The 17,500-nt window shown below is 41.1% G+C and overlaps 1 protein-coding gene across 1 annotated transcript in view; it reads left to right on the top strand.

Annotated features, from left to right (window-relative positions):
- The window catches only part of creb3l1 (cAMP responsive element binding protein 3-like 1), a 40,130-nt gene extending 26,716 nt beyond the window's left edge, over positions 1-13,414 (top strand). Inside the window, exons 9-12 of the mRNA XM_060859585.1 lie at positions 2,781-2,880; positions 7,903-8,056; positions 10,230-10,461; positions 11,106-13,414. Coding sequence (XP_060715568.1) covers positions 2,781-2,880; positions 7,903-8,056; positions 10,230-10,461; positions 11,106-11,142 — 523 coding nt within the window. The 3' untranslated portion in view covers positions 11,143-13,414. The remainder of the gene's footprint in view (positions 1-2,780; positions 2,881-7,902; positions 8,057-10,229; positions 10,462-11,105) is intronic.
- The last annotated feature ends 4,086 nt before the right edge of the window (positions 13,415-17,500 follow it).

Here is a 17,500-nt window from a genome sequence, read left to right as displayed (position 1 = left end):
TACTACAAACTGATGAACCAAGATGAATGAAATCAGTGGAAACTAAAATCTCCCTGATGCTGGAATAAGGAGGAAACCAGACTCAGAAGTGTTCCATCCTCTTGGGCGTCTCACCTGATCGCAGTGAGATTATAAATCAGTTCAGCAGGTGTAGAAAAGCAGAGTCAGACATTACTGAGTGTGTTACAGGGATGTTCACTGTGAGCCGATGCCTCGGTCTGTGGATGAGCTCAGGACAGCAGCAGTTCTTAGAAGGTACAAGTCCACAGTATGGAGGTGATCCGTTCATCCACTGAAGCGAGAATGTTTTTGGGGATGTGCCAAAAATAAATCTCTAGAGAAGTGAGAGTGAAGGAGTGTGTGGTAGTGAGTGACTGAGAGAATGAAGAGAAGAATGCAAAGGGCAAAAAAAGACAACATTAAGGACAAATTAATATAACTTGAATATAAGGACGATGTAGTAGCCTGATGGTTAAGGTGTTGGACTACCAGGTAGAACGTTGCGAGTTCAAATCCCAGGTCCCCCTGGCTGTCACTGCTGGGCCCATGAGCAAGGCCCTTAACCCTCTATTGCTCAGTTGTATAAAATTAAACAATAACTCAAGTTTCTCTGGATAAGTGTGTCTGCTGAATTTCTAACAAATTATGGTGCCTAGACTTTTTCTGTCCAGTTTTGGTGACTCTATTCCTACTTGTGGCCTCAGATTCCTGGTCTTATGTGACAGGAGAGAAACTTGAGATGCTCTTCTGCTGCTGTAGCACATCTGCCTGGAGATGCTTTTTTGCTCCACATGGTTGTAAAGAGTGATTATCTGAATGAAATTCTGGCCTTTCTGTCAGTTCTTCACCTTTCTCCACTGACCTCCATCATCAACAAGTCGATTCTGGAGGATTTATTTATTTAGTTAGTTATATATTTATTTATTTATTGTCATAATCATGTGTAACCTCTAAAGACTTATGTGTGAATTTACTGATGTATTGATGTATTAAAAGAAGAAGCATAATTAGAGAAACTATTTCTCTGTTATGAAGTGTAGGGATTGTGTTCAGGGCACCTGCAGCCCCCTAGTGGGATATGGTGGTACCGCAGTGGACGTCGATCTATTTTTTTTTTTATTATTATTACAAATTCACTCACTCACTCTCATTTTCTACTGCTTTATCCGAACTACCTCGGGTCACGGGGAGCATGTGCATCTCAGGCGTCATCGGGCATTAAGGCAGGATACACCCTGGACGGAGTGCCAACCCATCGCAATCACACACTTTGTCATTTACACACTACGGACAATTTTTCCAGAGATGCCAATCAACCTACCATGCATGTCTTTGGACCGTGGGAGGAAACCAGAGTACCCGGAGGAAACCCCCGAGGCACGGGGAGAACATGCAAACTCCACACACAAGTCGGAGGCGGGAATCGAACCCCCAACCCTGGAGGTGTGTGGCGAACGTGCTAACCACTAAGCCACCGTGCCCCCTATTACAAATTCCTTTTTTTTTAAGTGTAGTGAAAAATGTAACCCACTTAACTCATGTCCCTCCATATTATTTCACACTGGTGTTCAATCTCAGGGCCTCCTAACATAAACCTAATGTAAATGTTCTCCTTTTATACAGCTTAATCATATATAATTCTAGTAAGTAAGTTATCACATATGAATGTGTGATAAACACTCATATATTTAGATATTTATGTATGTGTGTCAGGTTTAATTGTTCTAAACAGCACGAGAAGGAGAAATCAAAGCATATTTGTGCACCACAGGATTAATACATAATTAAATCAATTTGGATAAACATAAAAGAATAAATTTTGAACTTAAAAGTGACTGAATAAGTAAGATCAATGTTTGTCAATTGGCAGATTAGAGTTTAATTCCAAGATACTTCAGGTCTTATAAAACATCTGATTTGGATAAAGAGTGTACTTTATTGCCAAAGCAGACAAATTAGAGCTATTTTATGTAACAGGTCATTAGTTAGACATAGTTCAGAACAAACCCACACACACACACACACACACACACACACACACAGAGAGAGAGAGAGAGAGAGAGAGAGAGAGCAGAAGGGCTGCAGGGGAAAGATTATGTCTTGGCCACTGACTTGTTTTGAGAGAAGATCCAGTGGGTTTCAGGGTTTTAGTGTGAGACTGAGAGAGTGATGGAGTTTAAATGGAAAGAGACACAAATTCTTTTTCAGCTCAGTGTTATTCTTAGACTATAGACTTGAGTCTGAATGAGCACGAACTGTAAGGAAAACCTCTCTGTAATGAAAAAAGCAAGAAATCTCATAACCTCAGCTCATATTTGGGAAAAATAGATTAGACAGGTGGTGTTTTCTATGAGTTCATTTTAGTTTGATTGATGTTTTTGGAGAGTTCACAGAATTTGAGTCCTGCTTCTGCAGGCAGCTCACATTACATTCATCTGTATTTGTGCTGGCGGTGTTTGTACACCAGAGGGCGCTATTTTACTGTATACACAGAGTGATATTGCATGTGTAATTAGACTGTTAGGGGAAGCAGAATAAAGAAACAGGCCAAAGCAGTAGAAACTTTTCAGACAGAAAGATGTTCACTGCAGTAGAAAGAAAGAAAAAAGTGGAAGAAAGTGTTTCTTCACCTTTTCCTTTATTACTACTATGTGTTTCCACCAGCTCTCACCTGAGTGGAATGAAATGAGGATAAATGGATCATTAACTTGATTAAAGGTTGATGGACGCTCACAGACACACAGTATCATTCTCTTAAAATCCTGCTTTTCTTTCCGCAGGTCTTTGCTGCAGCAGTTACAGAAGCTTCAGGCACTTGTAAGTGGCAAAGTGCCTCGCTCCTGTAAAATGGCCTCCACACAGACTGGAACCTGTCTCATGGTATGTTGTTTCTTTCTCTTTTTCACTATCCTCAAGTTCTTGTGTCTGTTTTATAAGGTGGGAGGCAAAAGTCACATTGTGTGTGTGTGTGTGTGTGTGTGTGTGTGTGTGTGTGTGTGGGACTGTCCTGTGTACAAAGCATCATGCACCAACCAAACAGTTACAAAGAAATGTGAACACACCCACTGTCATCAACAACAATTATTCATGCTTATCTGCATGTTATAGCTCTATCTATCTATCTATCTATCTATCTATCTATCTATCTATCTATCTATCTATCTATCTATCTATCTATCTATCTATCTATCTATCTATCTATCTACCTGATTTTATTTGATTTTATTCCCCCAATTCAATATGTACATAAAACACAAATTGATAAATCTCTCTCTCTCTCTCTCTCTCTCTCTCTCTCTCTCTCTCTCTCTCTCTCTCTCTCTCTCTCTCTCTCTCTCGTGCTCTCTTGCTCGCTCTCTCTCTCTCGTGCTCTCTCTCTCTCTCTCTCTCTCTCTCTCTCTCTCTCTCTCTCTCTCTCTCTCTCTCTCTCTCTCTCTCTCTCTCTCTCTCTCTCTCTCTCTCTCTCTCGTGCTCTCTTGCCCGCTCTCTCTCTCTTGTGCTCTCTCTCTCGTGCTCTCTTGCTTGCTCTCTCTCTCTTGTGCTCTCTCTCGTGCTCTCTCTCGTGCTCTCTCTCTCTCTCTCTCTCTCTCTCTCTCTCTCTCATTCTCTCTCTCTGTATGTTTCACACAAATAGAATTACTCAAATGTAAGCTTAAGGTCTTTAATAATCTCTTACACACTAATTCATATAACTATTTATCTTTTATAAGTTTATTACTCTACCCCACAGCTGATCTGTGGAATTAGCATGCTAGTGCAGTGTGTAGTGTGTGTACTGTAACGTGATGGTCTGATCTAGAGTCACGTTTATTCTCTGGAGCTTTCAGCAAATTAGGACCTAAAGTCCACTCAGTGTGGAGAGAATCAGTGTCCTGATTGGAGTGCTATGGAATAGGGAAGAGCACTCTCCTCTGAGCGTACTGTTTGCCTTCTCACTTAGCTGTAGTAGAAGTTAAAATAATCTACAATCCCACAGTAACAAAATGGCTTATTAAAGTGGTGTGAACATAGCGAGTGAGTGAGTGAGTGTGTTAGTGTGTTAGAGAGTGCGTGAGTGAACGTGTTAGTGAGTGAGTGTGAGTGAATGTGTGAGTGAACGAGTGAGTGATTGAGTAAATGTGTGAGTGAGTGAATGTGTGAGTGAACGAGTGAGTGATTGAGTAAATGAGTGAGTGAATGTGTGTGAATATGTGAGTGAGTAAATGTGTGTGAGTGAGTGAATGTATGAGTGAGTGAGTGTGAGTGAATGTGTGAGTGAGTGAATGTGTGAGTGAGTGATTGTGAGTGAGTGAATGTGTGTGAATATGTGAGTGAGTGAGTAAATGTGTGTGAGTGAGTGAATGCGTAAGTGAATGAGTGTGTGATTGAGTAAATGAGTGATTGAGTAAATGAGTGAGTGAATGTGTGTGTGAATATGTGAGTGAGTGAGTAAATGTGTGTGAGTGTATGAGTGAGTGATTGTGAGTGAGTTAATGTGTGTGAGTGAGTGTAAGTGAACGTGTGAGTGAGTGAGTGTGAGTGAACGTGTGAGTGAGTGAGTGTGAGTGAATGTGTGAGTGAGTGTGAGTGAGTAAATGTGTGAGTGTGAGTGAACGTGTGAGTGAGTGAGTGAGTGAACGTGTGAGTGAGTGAGTGTGAGTGAACGTGTGAGTGAGTGAGTGTGAGTGAATGTGTAAGTGAGTGAGTGTAAGTGAATGTGTGAGTGAGTGAGTGAGTGTGAGTGAATGTGTGAGTGAGTGTGAGTGAATGTGTGAGTGAGTGAGTGTGAGTGAATGTGTGAGTGAGTGAGTGTAAGTGAATGTGTGAGTGAGTGAGTGTGAGTGAATGTGTGAGTGAGTGAGTGTAAGTGAATGTGTGAGTGAGTAAATGTGAGTGTGAGTGAATGTGTGAGTGAATGTGTAAGTGAGTGAGTGTAAGTGAATGTGTGAGTGAGTGAGTGTGAGTGAATGTGTGAGTGAGTGAGTGTAAGTGAATGTGTGAGTGAGTGAGTGTGAGTGAATGTGTGAGTGAGTGAGTGAATGTGTGAGTGAGTGAGTGAGTGTGAGTGAATGTGTGAGTGTGAGTGTAAGTGAATGTGTGAGTGAGTGTGAGTGAATGTGTGAGTGAGTGAGTGTAAGTGAATGTGTGAGTGAGTGAGTGAGTGTGAGTGAATGTGTGAGTGAGTCAGTGTAAGTGAATGTGTGAGTGAGTGAGTGTAAGTGAATGTGTGAGTGAGTAAATGTGAGTGTGAGTGAATGTGTGAGTGAATGTGTAAGTGAGTGAGTGTAAGTGAATGTGTGAGTGAGTGAGTGTGAGTGAATGTGTGAGTGAGTGAGTGTAAGTGAATGTGTGAGTGAGTGAGTGTGAGTGAATGTGTGAGTGAGTGAGTGTAAGTGAATGTGTGAGTGAGTGAGTGTGAGTGAATGTGTGAGTGAGTGAGTGTAAGTGAATGTGTGAGTGAGTAAATGTGAGTGTGAGTGTGAGTGAATGAGTGAGTGAGTGAGTGAACGTGTGAGTGAGTGAGTGAGTGAACGTGTGAGTGAGTGAGTGAGTGAGTGAGTGATTGAGCAAATGTGTGTGAGTGAGTGAGTCTGAGTGAAAGTGCAAGTGAGTGAGTGAGTATGAGTGAACGTGTAAGTGAGTGAGTGAGTGTGAGTGAATGTGTAAGTGAGTGAGTGTGAGTGAATGTGTGAGTGAGTGAGTGTGAGTGAATGTGTGAGTGAGTGAGTGTGAGTGAATGTGTGAGTGAGTGTGAGTGAATGTGTAAGTGAGTGAGTGTGAGTGAATGTGTGAGTGAGTGAGTGTGAGTGAATGTGTGAGTGAGTGTGAGTGAATGTGTGAGTGAGTGAGTGTGAGTTAATGTGTGAGTGAGTGAGTGTAAGTGAATGTGTGAGTGAGTGAGTGTGAGTGAATGTGTGAGTGAGTATGAGTGAATGTGTGAGTGAGTGTGAGTGAATGTGTGAGTGAGTGAGTGTGAGTGAATGTGTGAGTGAGTGTAAGTGAACGTGTGAGTGAGTGAGTGTAAGTGAACGTGTGAGTGAGTGTAAGTGTATGTGTGAGTGAGTGAGTGTGAGTGAATGTGTGAGTGAGTAAATGTGAGTGTGAGTGAACGTGTGAGTGAGTGTGTGAGTGAATGAGTGAGTGAGTGAGTGAACGTGTGAGTGAGTGAGTGAGTGAACGTGTGAGTGAGTGAGTGAGTGAGTGAGTGAGTGAGCAAATGTGTGTGAGTGAGTGTAGTGACGTGAAAGTGAGTGAGTGAGTGAGATTGAGTGAGTGAATGTGTGAGTGAGTGAGTGTGAGTGAATGTGTGAGTGAGTGAGTGTGAGTGAATGTGTGAGTGAGTGAGTGTGAGTGAATGTGTGAGTGAGTGAGTGTAAGTGAATGTGTGAGTGAGTGAGTGAGTGAGTGAGTGTGAGTGAATGTGTGAGTGAGTGAGTGTAAGTGAATGTGTGAGTGAGTGTGAGTGAATGTGTGAGTGAGTGAGTGTGAGTGAAATGTGTGAGTGAGTGTATTGAAACGTGTGAGTGAGTGAGTGTCAGTGAACGTGTGAGTGAGTGTAAGTGTTAGTGTGAGTGATTGATGTGTGAGTGAATGTGTGACGAGTGAGTGTGAGTGAATGTGTGAGTGAGTGAGTGTGAGTGACTGTGTAAGTGATGAGTGGAGCGTGAGTGTATGTGTGAGTGATGGAAGGGGCGGGAAGTGGATGAGTGTGATGTGAATGTGTGAGTGTGTGAGTGTAAGTGAATGTGTGAGTGAGTAAATGTTAGTGTGAGTGAATGTGTGAGTGGAATGTGAAGTGAGTGAGTTAAGTGAATGTGTGAGTGAGTGGAGTGTGATGCATGTGTGAGTGAGTGAGTGTAAGTGAACGTGTGAGTGAGTGTAAGTGTATGTGTGAGTGAGTGAGTGTGAGTGAATGTGTGAGTGAGTGAGTGTGAGTGAATGTGTGAGTGAGTGAGTGTGAGTGAATGTGTAAGTGAGTGAGTGTAAGTGAACGTGTGAGTGAGTGAGTGTAAGTGAACGTGTAAGTGAGTGAGTGTAAGTGAACGTGTGAGTGAGTGAGTGTAAGTGAACGTGTAAGTGAGTGAGTGTAAGTGAACGTGTGAGTGAGTGAGTGTAAGTGAACGTGTGAGTGAGTGTGAGTGAATGTGTAAGTGAGTGAGTGTAAGTGAACGTGTGAGTGAGTGAGTGTAAGTGAACGTGTGAGTGAGTGAGTGTAAGTGAACGTGTGAGTGAGTGAGTGTAAGTGAACGTGTGAGTGAGTGTGAGTGAATGTGTAAGTGAGTGAGTGTAAGTGAATGTGTGAGTGAGTGAGTGTAAGTGAATGTGTGAGTGAGTGAGTGTGAGTGAATGTGTGAGTGAGTGAGTGTGAGTGAATGTGTAAGTGAGTGAGTGTAAGTGAACGTGTGAGTGAGTGTGAGTGAATGTGTAAGTGAGTGAGTGTAAGTGAACGTGTGAGTGAGTGAGTGTAAGTGAACGTGTAAGTGAGTGAGTGTAAGTGAACGTGTGAGTGAGTGAGTGTAAGTGAACGTGTGAGTGAGTGTGAGTGAATGTGTAAGTGAGTGAGTGTAAGTGAACGTGTGAGTGAGTGAGTGTAAGTGAACGTGTGAGTGAGTGTGAGTGAATGTGTAAGTGAGTGAGTGTAAGTGAACGTGTGAGTGAGTGAGTGTAAGTGAACGTGTGAGTGAGTGAGTGTGAGTGAATGTGTAAGTGAGTGAGTGTAAGTGAACGTGTGAGTGAGTGAGTGTAAGTGAACGTGTGAGTGAGTGAGTGCAAGTGAACGTGTGAGTGAGTGAGTGTGAGTGAATGTGTAAGTGAGTGAGTGTAAGTGAACGTGTGAGTGAGTGAGTGTCACACTGACTCTAGATTAGCTGGGTGCGGCGGAGCGGCGCTCTCACCGTGTGTGTGGTTCCTCCTCTCGGCCAGGTGGTGGCGCTGTGTTTTGTGCTGGTTTTGGGCTCACTGGCTCCCTGCCTGCCTGAGCTCTCCCTCTACTCTTCTTCCTCCTCCTCATCCTCACCATCACACACGGTGAAGTCCGGCCCGCTTCCCGCAACTCACCTCTACACCACCAGCCAGGGTACGTGTCAGATGTTAGACTACTGATATAATGCAGTGCTTTCACTGTCATCTCACAGCACATTACATCCAACACAATCCACTGTAAAAACTACTGTACCTCTCTCTCTGTCTGTCTGTCTCTCTGTCTGTCTGTCTCTCTGTCTGTCTGTCTCTGTCTGTCTGATTCCCTGTCTCTGTCTGTCTGTCTGATTCACTCTCTCTCTCGGTCTGTCTGTCTGTCGGTCTGTCTAATTTACTCTCTCTGTCTTGGTCTGTCTGTCTAATTTACTCTCTCTGTCTCGGTCTGTGTGTCTGTCTGATTCACTCTGTCTGTCTGTCTGTCTGTCTGTCTGTCTGTCTGTCTGATTCCCTCTGTCTGTCTCTGTTTCTGTCTGCCTGTCTCTGTCGTCTTCTGCCTGCCTCTGCCTCTCTGTCTCTGTCTGTCTGTATGTCTTTCTGTCTGTCTGTCTGTCTGTCTGATTCACTATGTCTGTCTGTCTGTCTGGTTGATTCACTCTTTGTCTCTGTCTGTCTGTCTGTTCACTCTGTATGTCTGTGTGTCTGTCTAATTCACTCTCTCTGTCTCTGTCCGTCTGTCTGTCTGTCTGTCTGTCTGTCTGTCTAATTCATTCTCTCTGTCTGTCTGTCTGTCCGCTGCTTCACTCTCTCTCTGTCTTTGTCTGTCTGTCTGATTCACTCTCTCTGTCTGTCTGTCTGTATGATTCACTCTCTCTGTCTGTCTGTCTGTCTGATTCACTCTCTCTGTCTGTCTGTCTGTCTGTATGATTCACTCTCTCTGTCTGTCTGTCTGATTCACTCTCTCTGTCTGTCTGTCTGTCTGATTCACTCTCTCTGTCTATGTCTGTCTTTCTGATTCTCTCTCTCTCTGTCTGTCTGTCTGATTCTCCCTCTCTGTCTCTGTCTGTCTGATTCAATCTATCTGTCTGTCTGTCTGTCTGATTCACTCTCTCTGTCTTTCTGTCTGATTCACTCTCTCTGTCTGTCTGTCTGTCTGTCTGTCTGTCTGTCTGATTCACTCTCTCTGTCTCTGTCTGTCTTTCTGATTCTCTCTGTCTGTCTGTATGATTCACTCTCTCTGTCTGTCTGTCTGATTCACTCTCTCTGTCTGTCTGTCTGTCTGATTCACTCTCTCTGTCTATGTCTGTCTTTCTGATTCTCTCTCTCTCTGTCTGTCTGTCTGATTCTCCCTCTCTGTCTCTGTCTGTCTGATTCAATCTATCTGTCTGTCTGTCTGTCTGATTCACTCTCTCTGTCTTTCTGTCTGATTCACTCTCTCTGTCTGTCTGTCTGTCTGTCTGTCTGTCTGTCTGATTCACTCTCTCTGTCTGTCTGTCTGTCTGTCTGTCTGTCTGTCTGATTCACTCTCTCTGTCTCTGTCTGTCTTTCTGATTCTCTCTGTCTGTCTGTCTGATTCACTCTGTCTGTCTGTCTGATTCACTCTCTCTGTCTGTCTGTCTGTCTGATTCACTCTCTATCTTTTTGTCTGTTGTTGTCTGTTTTTTCTGTCTGTCTCTGTCTCTCTCTGTCCGTTTTTGTCTTCCTCTGTCTCGCTCTCTCCCTCTCTATGGTCCCACCACTGAGATCTTGGGACTCACTCTGTGATTAATGTTTAATGTTTCATGCTGAGATATCAAACTATAACCCTCACTAGGCTTTTCTCTCATCACACACACACACACACACACACACACACACACACACACACACACACACACACACACTTCTAAACATCATCTCTCTGCTATTCCTCTATTTTGAGGAAGGCTGGCTGTGTTGCTATAGTTACTAAAGATCAACTCAGGTCTGAGTCAATGCATGTAGTTCTGCAAATGCTAAACACACACACACACACACACACAACACACACACACACACACACAATAATAATAATAATAATACATTAATGCATAATATGTCAGTAACCCATGCGAGACCCATGTGAGACTAACCAACAACACTAATATTAAATGAATTACTAACAATAACAAAAAGTTATTATTGTTGTTGATGATTATGATGATGTTACTGAGAAGAAGAAGACACACTAACACATTTTACACGGTGCAGCTATTTTTTACACGAGAGCTCGTACTAGCTCTGCTGTTATTTAGAGTTTCTATTATGTATGTGTTCCGTGTATTTATTGTGTGTGTGTATCTGTGTGTTTGCAGTCCGCTCCCGCAGCTTGCTCTTCTATGAGGAGAGTTCCCCGCTGGAGAACAGCCACAGGAGCATGCTGAGTGTAAAGAGTGGGGAGGGGGTGCCACACCAATACACACAGGACCTGAAAGAGACCCACAAGCAGACACACACTCACATCAGCTCATATCTGAACCCAGCACAGTCCAACAAGAACAGCAGTGGCACCCCTCTCCTCCACCGAGAACAACACTACCATACACGGTGAGCAGAATACACACACACACACACACACACACACACACTTGCAACTTGCATACATGTTACCAATCTCACACAACACTGAATAAAAAAATGTACCTTTTCCTATATATTTCCACAAGAGAAAGTCATGTGACTTTAGCCAAGCTCTGTGTGTGTGTGTGTGTGTGTGTGTGTGTGAGAGAGAGAGAGAGAGAGAGAGAGAGAGAGAGAGAGAGAAAGAAAAAGAGAAAGAATTACATTTACAGAGATAGTGATAACACTAGATATTAGTATAACGAATGGACAGCTTATTGAACGGAAGTGAGAGTCTCCAGGATTGTGTTCAGTTTACTCCTAAATAAAGGCTCATGTCCAGGTCACATTTATGTTCTACAGTCTTACGGAGGGGATTGATTGGGGGGTTCGATTCCTGCCTCCACCAGGTTTGTGTGTGTGTGTGTGTGTGTGTGTGTGTGTGTGGAGTTTGTTCTCTCTCTGTTTCGGGGTTCCTTCTGGGTACTCAGGTTTCCTCCCCATAGCATCATCCATATTGTGATTGAATTTCCTGACACAGGCTCCAGGTTGCCAGATTGTTTCATCATGTCTACATGAACATATTTCTTTCTGTCTTTTATTTATTTATTTGTTTGTTTTTTCCTTTTTAGAGAGCATGATCCTGATGGAGGGGATGAATATTTCTAACCCCTCTGAGCGGAGCTGCCTACATCCCGCAGGCCTCCGCTGACCTTTGACCCCACACCATCCAGGCCCTACTCCCGGTGGCGCTCCCAAGTGTTACCACTCTTTCACTTTACAAACCTGAGACGTCATACACCACTCTCAGACACGCAGCCTGAACACACCGACATGCAAAAGGAAGACAGAGAGAAATAAATAAGGCGAGAGCAGACGCAGAGAAGAAAAGGGAACGGACTGATTGAGGGAGAAACTGAGAAAAGCTTTTCTCTATAAAACCACACCAAACTGTCTTCTTCCTGCAAAGATTTCCCTTCATTTCTGTTCCTTTTTCTAAAAAAAAAAAAAAAAACCCCACAGCAGTAATGGTGTAGTAACAGGTGCCTGGTGTTCTGAGCATTCACTTCTCTTCTCTTCACTTTTCTTTTCTTCTTTTTTTAACTTTCACAACAGAGATCATTTTATGTGCCAGTGGTGTTAAACTAAAGACAAGCTTTTGCTCCAACTTCTTCTGCAGTCTTTTATGACTGGCACGATTGGCCAAAGCTCTGAAAATCTCACTCCAAATTTCCAACAAATTCCAGCCGAGCGCCAGATATTTTCACCTCCTCTAAACATCTCCCACTCGTACACGACGAATCTAAACAGAAACATCAGACGTAGCGATTTGTTTCATTTTAACAGACATACTTAAAAAAATTTTCTACCCTTTCCATTATGAAACTGAATATTATGCCTATGGACTGTCATGTTTAATACTCCTGGCACTAAACGCCACCCTTACTTTATTTAAAAGCAGCGAATTCTTCTTCATCTTCTTCTTCGTTTTTTAAATCACTACAACACAAAAACAGTTGATGCATCGAGTTAAAGCTGGACTGCACTTGTTTTGCACTAGGAAAACTAATTGATTTAAGTGCCTTCAAGTTGTTGTTTTTTTTCCATGTAGTCATATTTAAGATTTACTATTTTCTTAACCTCCAAGTCTTCAATCTTAGATTCTTTTAGCTTACTGAAAATGAATAAAAGGTATTTTTAGTTTTGTTTTCTTTTTGTACTATTTTAAAATTTTGAACTCTAGATGCCTTTGTACTGAATTTAAAGTATCCGTAATATATTCTAGTATTGTCAGCATTCCAAAAAGAGCATATTTATTTTATGCACAAAAAAAGAAAAGTGAAATATTTTGTTCTTTTTTTTTTTTTTTTTAAATAATTGCTTTAGATGATGTAAATTTTACATGATCTTTTTTTGTCATAACTGTTAAACAGTTTTTGTGTTATCTTTATTCTGTATAAAGAAAAGAACGTTTTGTATATAGGGTGGTTGGAACCAGGACAATCAGCAGTAATGCCATCAGAATAGTTTGAAAATCTTTCTTTTGTGCAGAATATTGTTCTTTTTTTTATAATACGGTTTTACTAGAATCTGACCGACAAAAACGCAGATAAATACCTTACGTTACGAACACGAGAATCTGGATAATGTGGAAATGAAGACATTTCAAATGTACAGTCGTATAAAAACTCATTTCAGTTGTTTAACGGTGTAACCGTGTTGTTTGTACACCGTGTACATGACACCAGTGCTGATTATTCTTGTAAAACTAAAAAAAAATCACGTGTCATGTCACTATTGTTCTGTGTAATGAACTTTAAATGGCTTTGTATTTAGTCATGAGATGATGAGATGAACCACATCAAGCTGCTGTCCATGAGGTGGTTTTGTTGTGTTTTCTGCCCTGTAGTTTTATTGAATCGGGCTGAACGTGTTTGTCTTGTCTTGTTAGAAAATATCAAAATGTAGAGTATAAAATAATTAGACAGTTAGACAGTATATCATAATTGACTCTTTCTGTCTCTCCAGTTAGTCCATCAGGGCTAAATCCAGGATCAACAATGCTCAAGATCTTGGCTCAGAGTTACTAGAGTTGCCTTAGACTTCCATAACTCAAGCTAAGATCAGTGTCTAGAATACATGAAAATGCTTTAAAACAACTCTCAGTGTAATTATTGTTGGTAACACCTGTGTCCTCATCCTTTTTTGTTGCGTTTTGTACATATGACACTGATGGTCAATTCTATCTGTAAATATGGAGGATGTATTTTTATATTTCTGATGCGCTACACGCCTGGGTGGGGGTTTTGGGCCTAATGCTGAACGTTTTGCTTTCTTGCTGCATGGTTCTCTCTGTGCTTCAAACTTATGTCAGTTTCTGTCTATATTATATCAAAGTAGTGTTAGAATGAAGCAAAATACAAAAATTTGCAGAAGCAAACCTATGTCTCTGTGTTATTTATTCCTGTTTTTAAAATCCTTGTATAAAAGTTGAAGTAGGTATATTATTATTATTATTATTATTATTATTATTATTATTATTATTATTATTATTATTATTATTATTATTCCATAAAAAAACACCACTGCATTGCCCTGTTATGCGCTGTGTAGGATTAGCGCATGACCACCAGGGGTCAGTGTTGTAATTACGGTCCTTCCCACAACACGAGTCGAGTCAAATCAAGTCAAGTCAAGTCAAGAAGCTTTTATTGTCCTTTCAACCATATACAGCTGTTGTAGTACACAGTGAAATGAGACAATGTTTCTCCAGGACCTGGTGCTACATAAAACAAAGACAGAGATAAGGACTTAGTAAGTTAGTCCTAGATACATAAAGTGCATCTGTGCAACCTGGTGCAAACAGTGCAGGACAAGACAGACAAGACAGAGCAGGACAAAAGACAGTGCAAACAAAAAATACAAGACACTACACAAAAGACAATAAACAGAGACAGCACAGACCAGTGTAAATACTGTATGTTCAACAATATTAGATGTGCAGAAATACTGGAATGAACACAGTGTTATAGCAGCAGTTACATGAGATAATGTAAAGTATTGTGCAAAACAGCAAATGACTGAAATGTGAGACAGCATGTGAAAGAGCAAAAAAACAGTGTGCAAAAGCGCATGTAAACAGTTTGATGGATGTATATTGGAAGTGTGTGTATGTGGTGTTGTTGTGTGCAGTCCATACAGTTGATGTGCATGTGTATGTTGTGCCTAATACAGTTCAGTTCAGTTATTAAGGAGTCTGATGGCTTGTGGGAGGAAACTGTTACACAGTCTTGTCGTGAGGGCCAGAATGCTAGAGGGCAGGAGGGTGAAGAGTGTGTGTGAGGGGTGTGGGGTCATCCACAATGCTGTTGGCTTTGCGCATGCAGCGTGTGGTGTAAATGTCCATGATAGAGGGAAGGGAGACCCCAATGATCTTCTCAGCTGTCCTCACTGTCCACTGCAGAGTCTTGTGATCCGAGATCACTTGCTTTCTGCGTTTAAAGATTGTTGCATGTATTGCACTAAAAATGAACCTAACTAAAGCGAGTTAAAGCGAGTCAGAAGTGAAGCCACTGTGGAAGTGGACTTAAAAGGGAAGCAGCTTTATTTGTGGTCGTCTTCAGCACTGATGTGGCCTCAGACACCTTGTGGTTCACAGCAGCAACTCAGACCACAGTTATCTGTTGATATGAGTCACATCTCTTTTGTAGTGTTAATTTCGTCACCTATTTTTAATTTAGTCTTAGTCTTAGTCTTGTGCCAAATGTCCTTGTTAGTTTTAGTCATATTTAGTCATTCACATATCTTTTTTTGTTAGTCTTAGTTTTAGTTCAAGTTTTAGTCGACTAAAAGTCCCGTCATTTTAGTCTAGTTTTAGTCAAAAGAAAACTCAAGGTATCTTAGTCAATTTTTAGTCGACTAAAAGTCTTTTAATTTTAGTCTAGTTTTAGTCAAAAAATTGTCGCTTGACCACATCTGGAATCTATTGTAAGAATAAATACAACGAGGCCTCATTAAATGCAATGTAGGTATGTGTGTATATATATATATATATATATATACACACACACACCTACAGTTTTTTCTGTCACCACTTTTGAATAAGAAACAATATCAAGGCTATAAAACTGTCAAAACTCTGCGAATCACAAAAGTATCAGTGAGAAGTTGAGAACACTCGTTTAAACAGTGCATACACTCGAACTTGACTGCACATCACATTTTTTACTTTATTGATACTGCTTTTAATCGTAATACAAATACCGGTCATCGGGACATAAGCTGTCATGTACAATAAAAGAGCCTGTGCAGCGACAGGAAATATAATTTAACACAAAAAGCCTGACTAGACCAGGGGTGGACTTGCGCTCGGACGAATTGTTTCTACACACACTAAACAGCGCGAAGCCGCGAACTCGTTGTGAATATTTTAAAGGCGTAACAGCTGATGAAAAAGCAGAGACATTTGTAGACGAAAATGAAGAGAGATTTTATCTTAGTTTTTATTTTATACAAAACATTTTCGTCTCGTCTTTTTTCGTCAACAATAATGCATGTTAATTTAGTCTTAGTCAGTGTTTTTGGACAGTGGTGCAGTCTTGTCATCGTCTCGTCTTAGTCATGAAAAAAAGGTTGTTGACGAACATATTTCGTCTCGTCTGACGAAATTAACACTACTCTTTTGGGTGGTCTGGGATCATTTGGAGTGTTTACACATACATGTTATAGCGGCACCCAAACATTCACATTTATGCCATTTGGCAGACGTCCTCATCCAGAGAGACTGACATTTTTATATCACTTTTATACTGAGTAACTGAGTAATTGATCAGTAACTTGTTCAGGGCCCAGCAGTTACAACTTGGTGGATCAGGGATTTGAACTCATGACCTGCTAAGCAGTAGTCCAACAACTTAACCACTAGGTTACCACATCCCCTGAATGCTTTGGTTACATGTAAAACATTTAAAGAATATAGTTTAACATGGTCAAATAGCTCTACAGGTGAATCTCACTACATCACGTTGTGTTGTCAGCATCAGATTTTGTCAAAGTAGACACACACACGAATAAAATATGTAGTCATTCCTCAGACTCAGCCTCAGACCCAAATGCAAGGATAGCAGACAGAAATTGGATTTAAATAAATAAATAAACAAACAAACAAACAAACAAATAAATAAATAAATAAATGATTTAAAATAAATAAATAAATAATGAATTAATACAAATATTACTCTGGTTACTCCGGTTTCCTCAACAGCATGCTCCTGTTCCTCCGGACACCCAACAATGACAAGAACTCGGGCAAAACAAAACACAACATAACAGGTATAAATAATAAAAGGTTCATTACAGAAACATGGGGAACATTTCTGCAGAGGAGGGAAGGGACTGAGAATGGGGCAGGGCAAACACGTAAGCACAAAACATAAACAAAGACATGTAACGCAAAAAAACCAAATACAAACAAACAATCCCAGACACCCCCTAGTGTTCCGATAAGAGATTGTCCAGGCCAACCCTAACAGTCATATAGTCACATGCAGAAGTGGTTCATGACTTTAGACTTTAATAAGTAATAACATAATAAAGTTCACATTCTGTCGCACTTGACTTCTGCTGTAGACTTCTACGAGGTACACAACACAGAGCCGTCCTTCGTGGAGACCAGCACCTCTGTCTGAGCAGGTGAGCTAAGTCAAAGTCAAAGTGAACTTTATTGGCATTCAGCCAGACAACAGAGTGTGCATAGCATAACAAAACTGTGTTTCTCCAAAGCTCCTATGTGCGGTTGTAGATACAAAACCATCAACAGTCCCTACAAGTAAGAAACAGACAGCACAGTAAACCTACAATAATCTATGCGTATAAACCTGTATGAGTGTCAGTTCACAGTGAGATAATTGCACACAAAATGTCGTTCACATGGTTGGATTATTGCACAATAATATATGTTATTGTAAAGCATCCAACAGTCTGTTATTAAATCAATAGACAGCACAATAGACTACACAACAGTCTGTGTGATAGACAGTACTGAAAAACGATACGCATACAGTACACAGGGACATAAGATATATTGCACCTCGGCTAATATCATTAAGAGGGTTGCCAGGTTTTAGCAGAGGATCCAGACCAACTAGACCCCAAAAACTACATCGTAGACATGAAACTAAACCAAAACATTCAGGTGCTGGAAAATACAGGTTTTCTTCTTTTTTGCAGCCTTTGTATAGGAATTTCTGGAGACTGTCCTACTCTACAATCCCTCTGTGTCTCTCTAGCAATCTTTACGATATATGTATCTTGCAATAGCAATAGTAAAGCTCTGTGAATCATAGAAACACTGTCTGCTTTTACATTGTGCCATTGTGCCACAGTAATCCCTTCAGCAGCACAATGCAGAAAATCATGCAGATACAGATATAGCTCAAGCATCTGAGCAACTTCCGTGAAAGTTCACATCAAAACATCAGAATGAAGGAGGAACATGTGATCTCAGTGACCTAGTGACTGTGGCAAG

Source organism: Tachysurus vachellii, chromosome 23, assembly GCF_030014155.1.
Source record: "Tachysurus vachellii isolate PV-2020 chromosome 23, HZAU_Pvac_v1, whole genome shotgun sequence".
In the NCBI taxonomy this organism is placed as follows: Eukaryota; Metazoa; Chordata; class Actinopteri; order Siluriformes; family Bagridae; genus Tachysurus; species Tachysurus vachellii.
The sequence above is the reverse complement of the archived record's forward strand: the minus strand, read 5'-3'. Positions and strand labels throughout refer to the sequence as shown.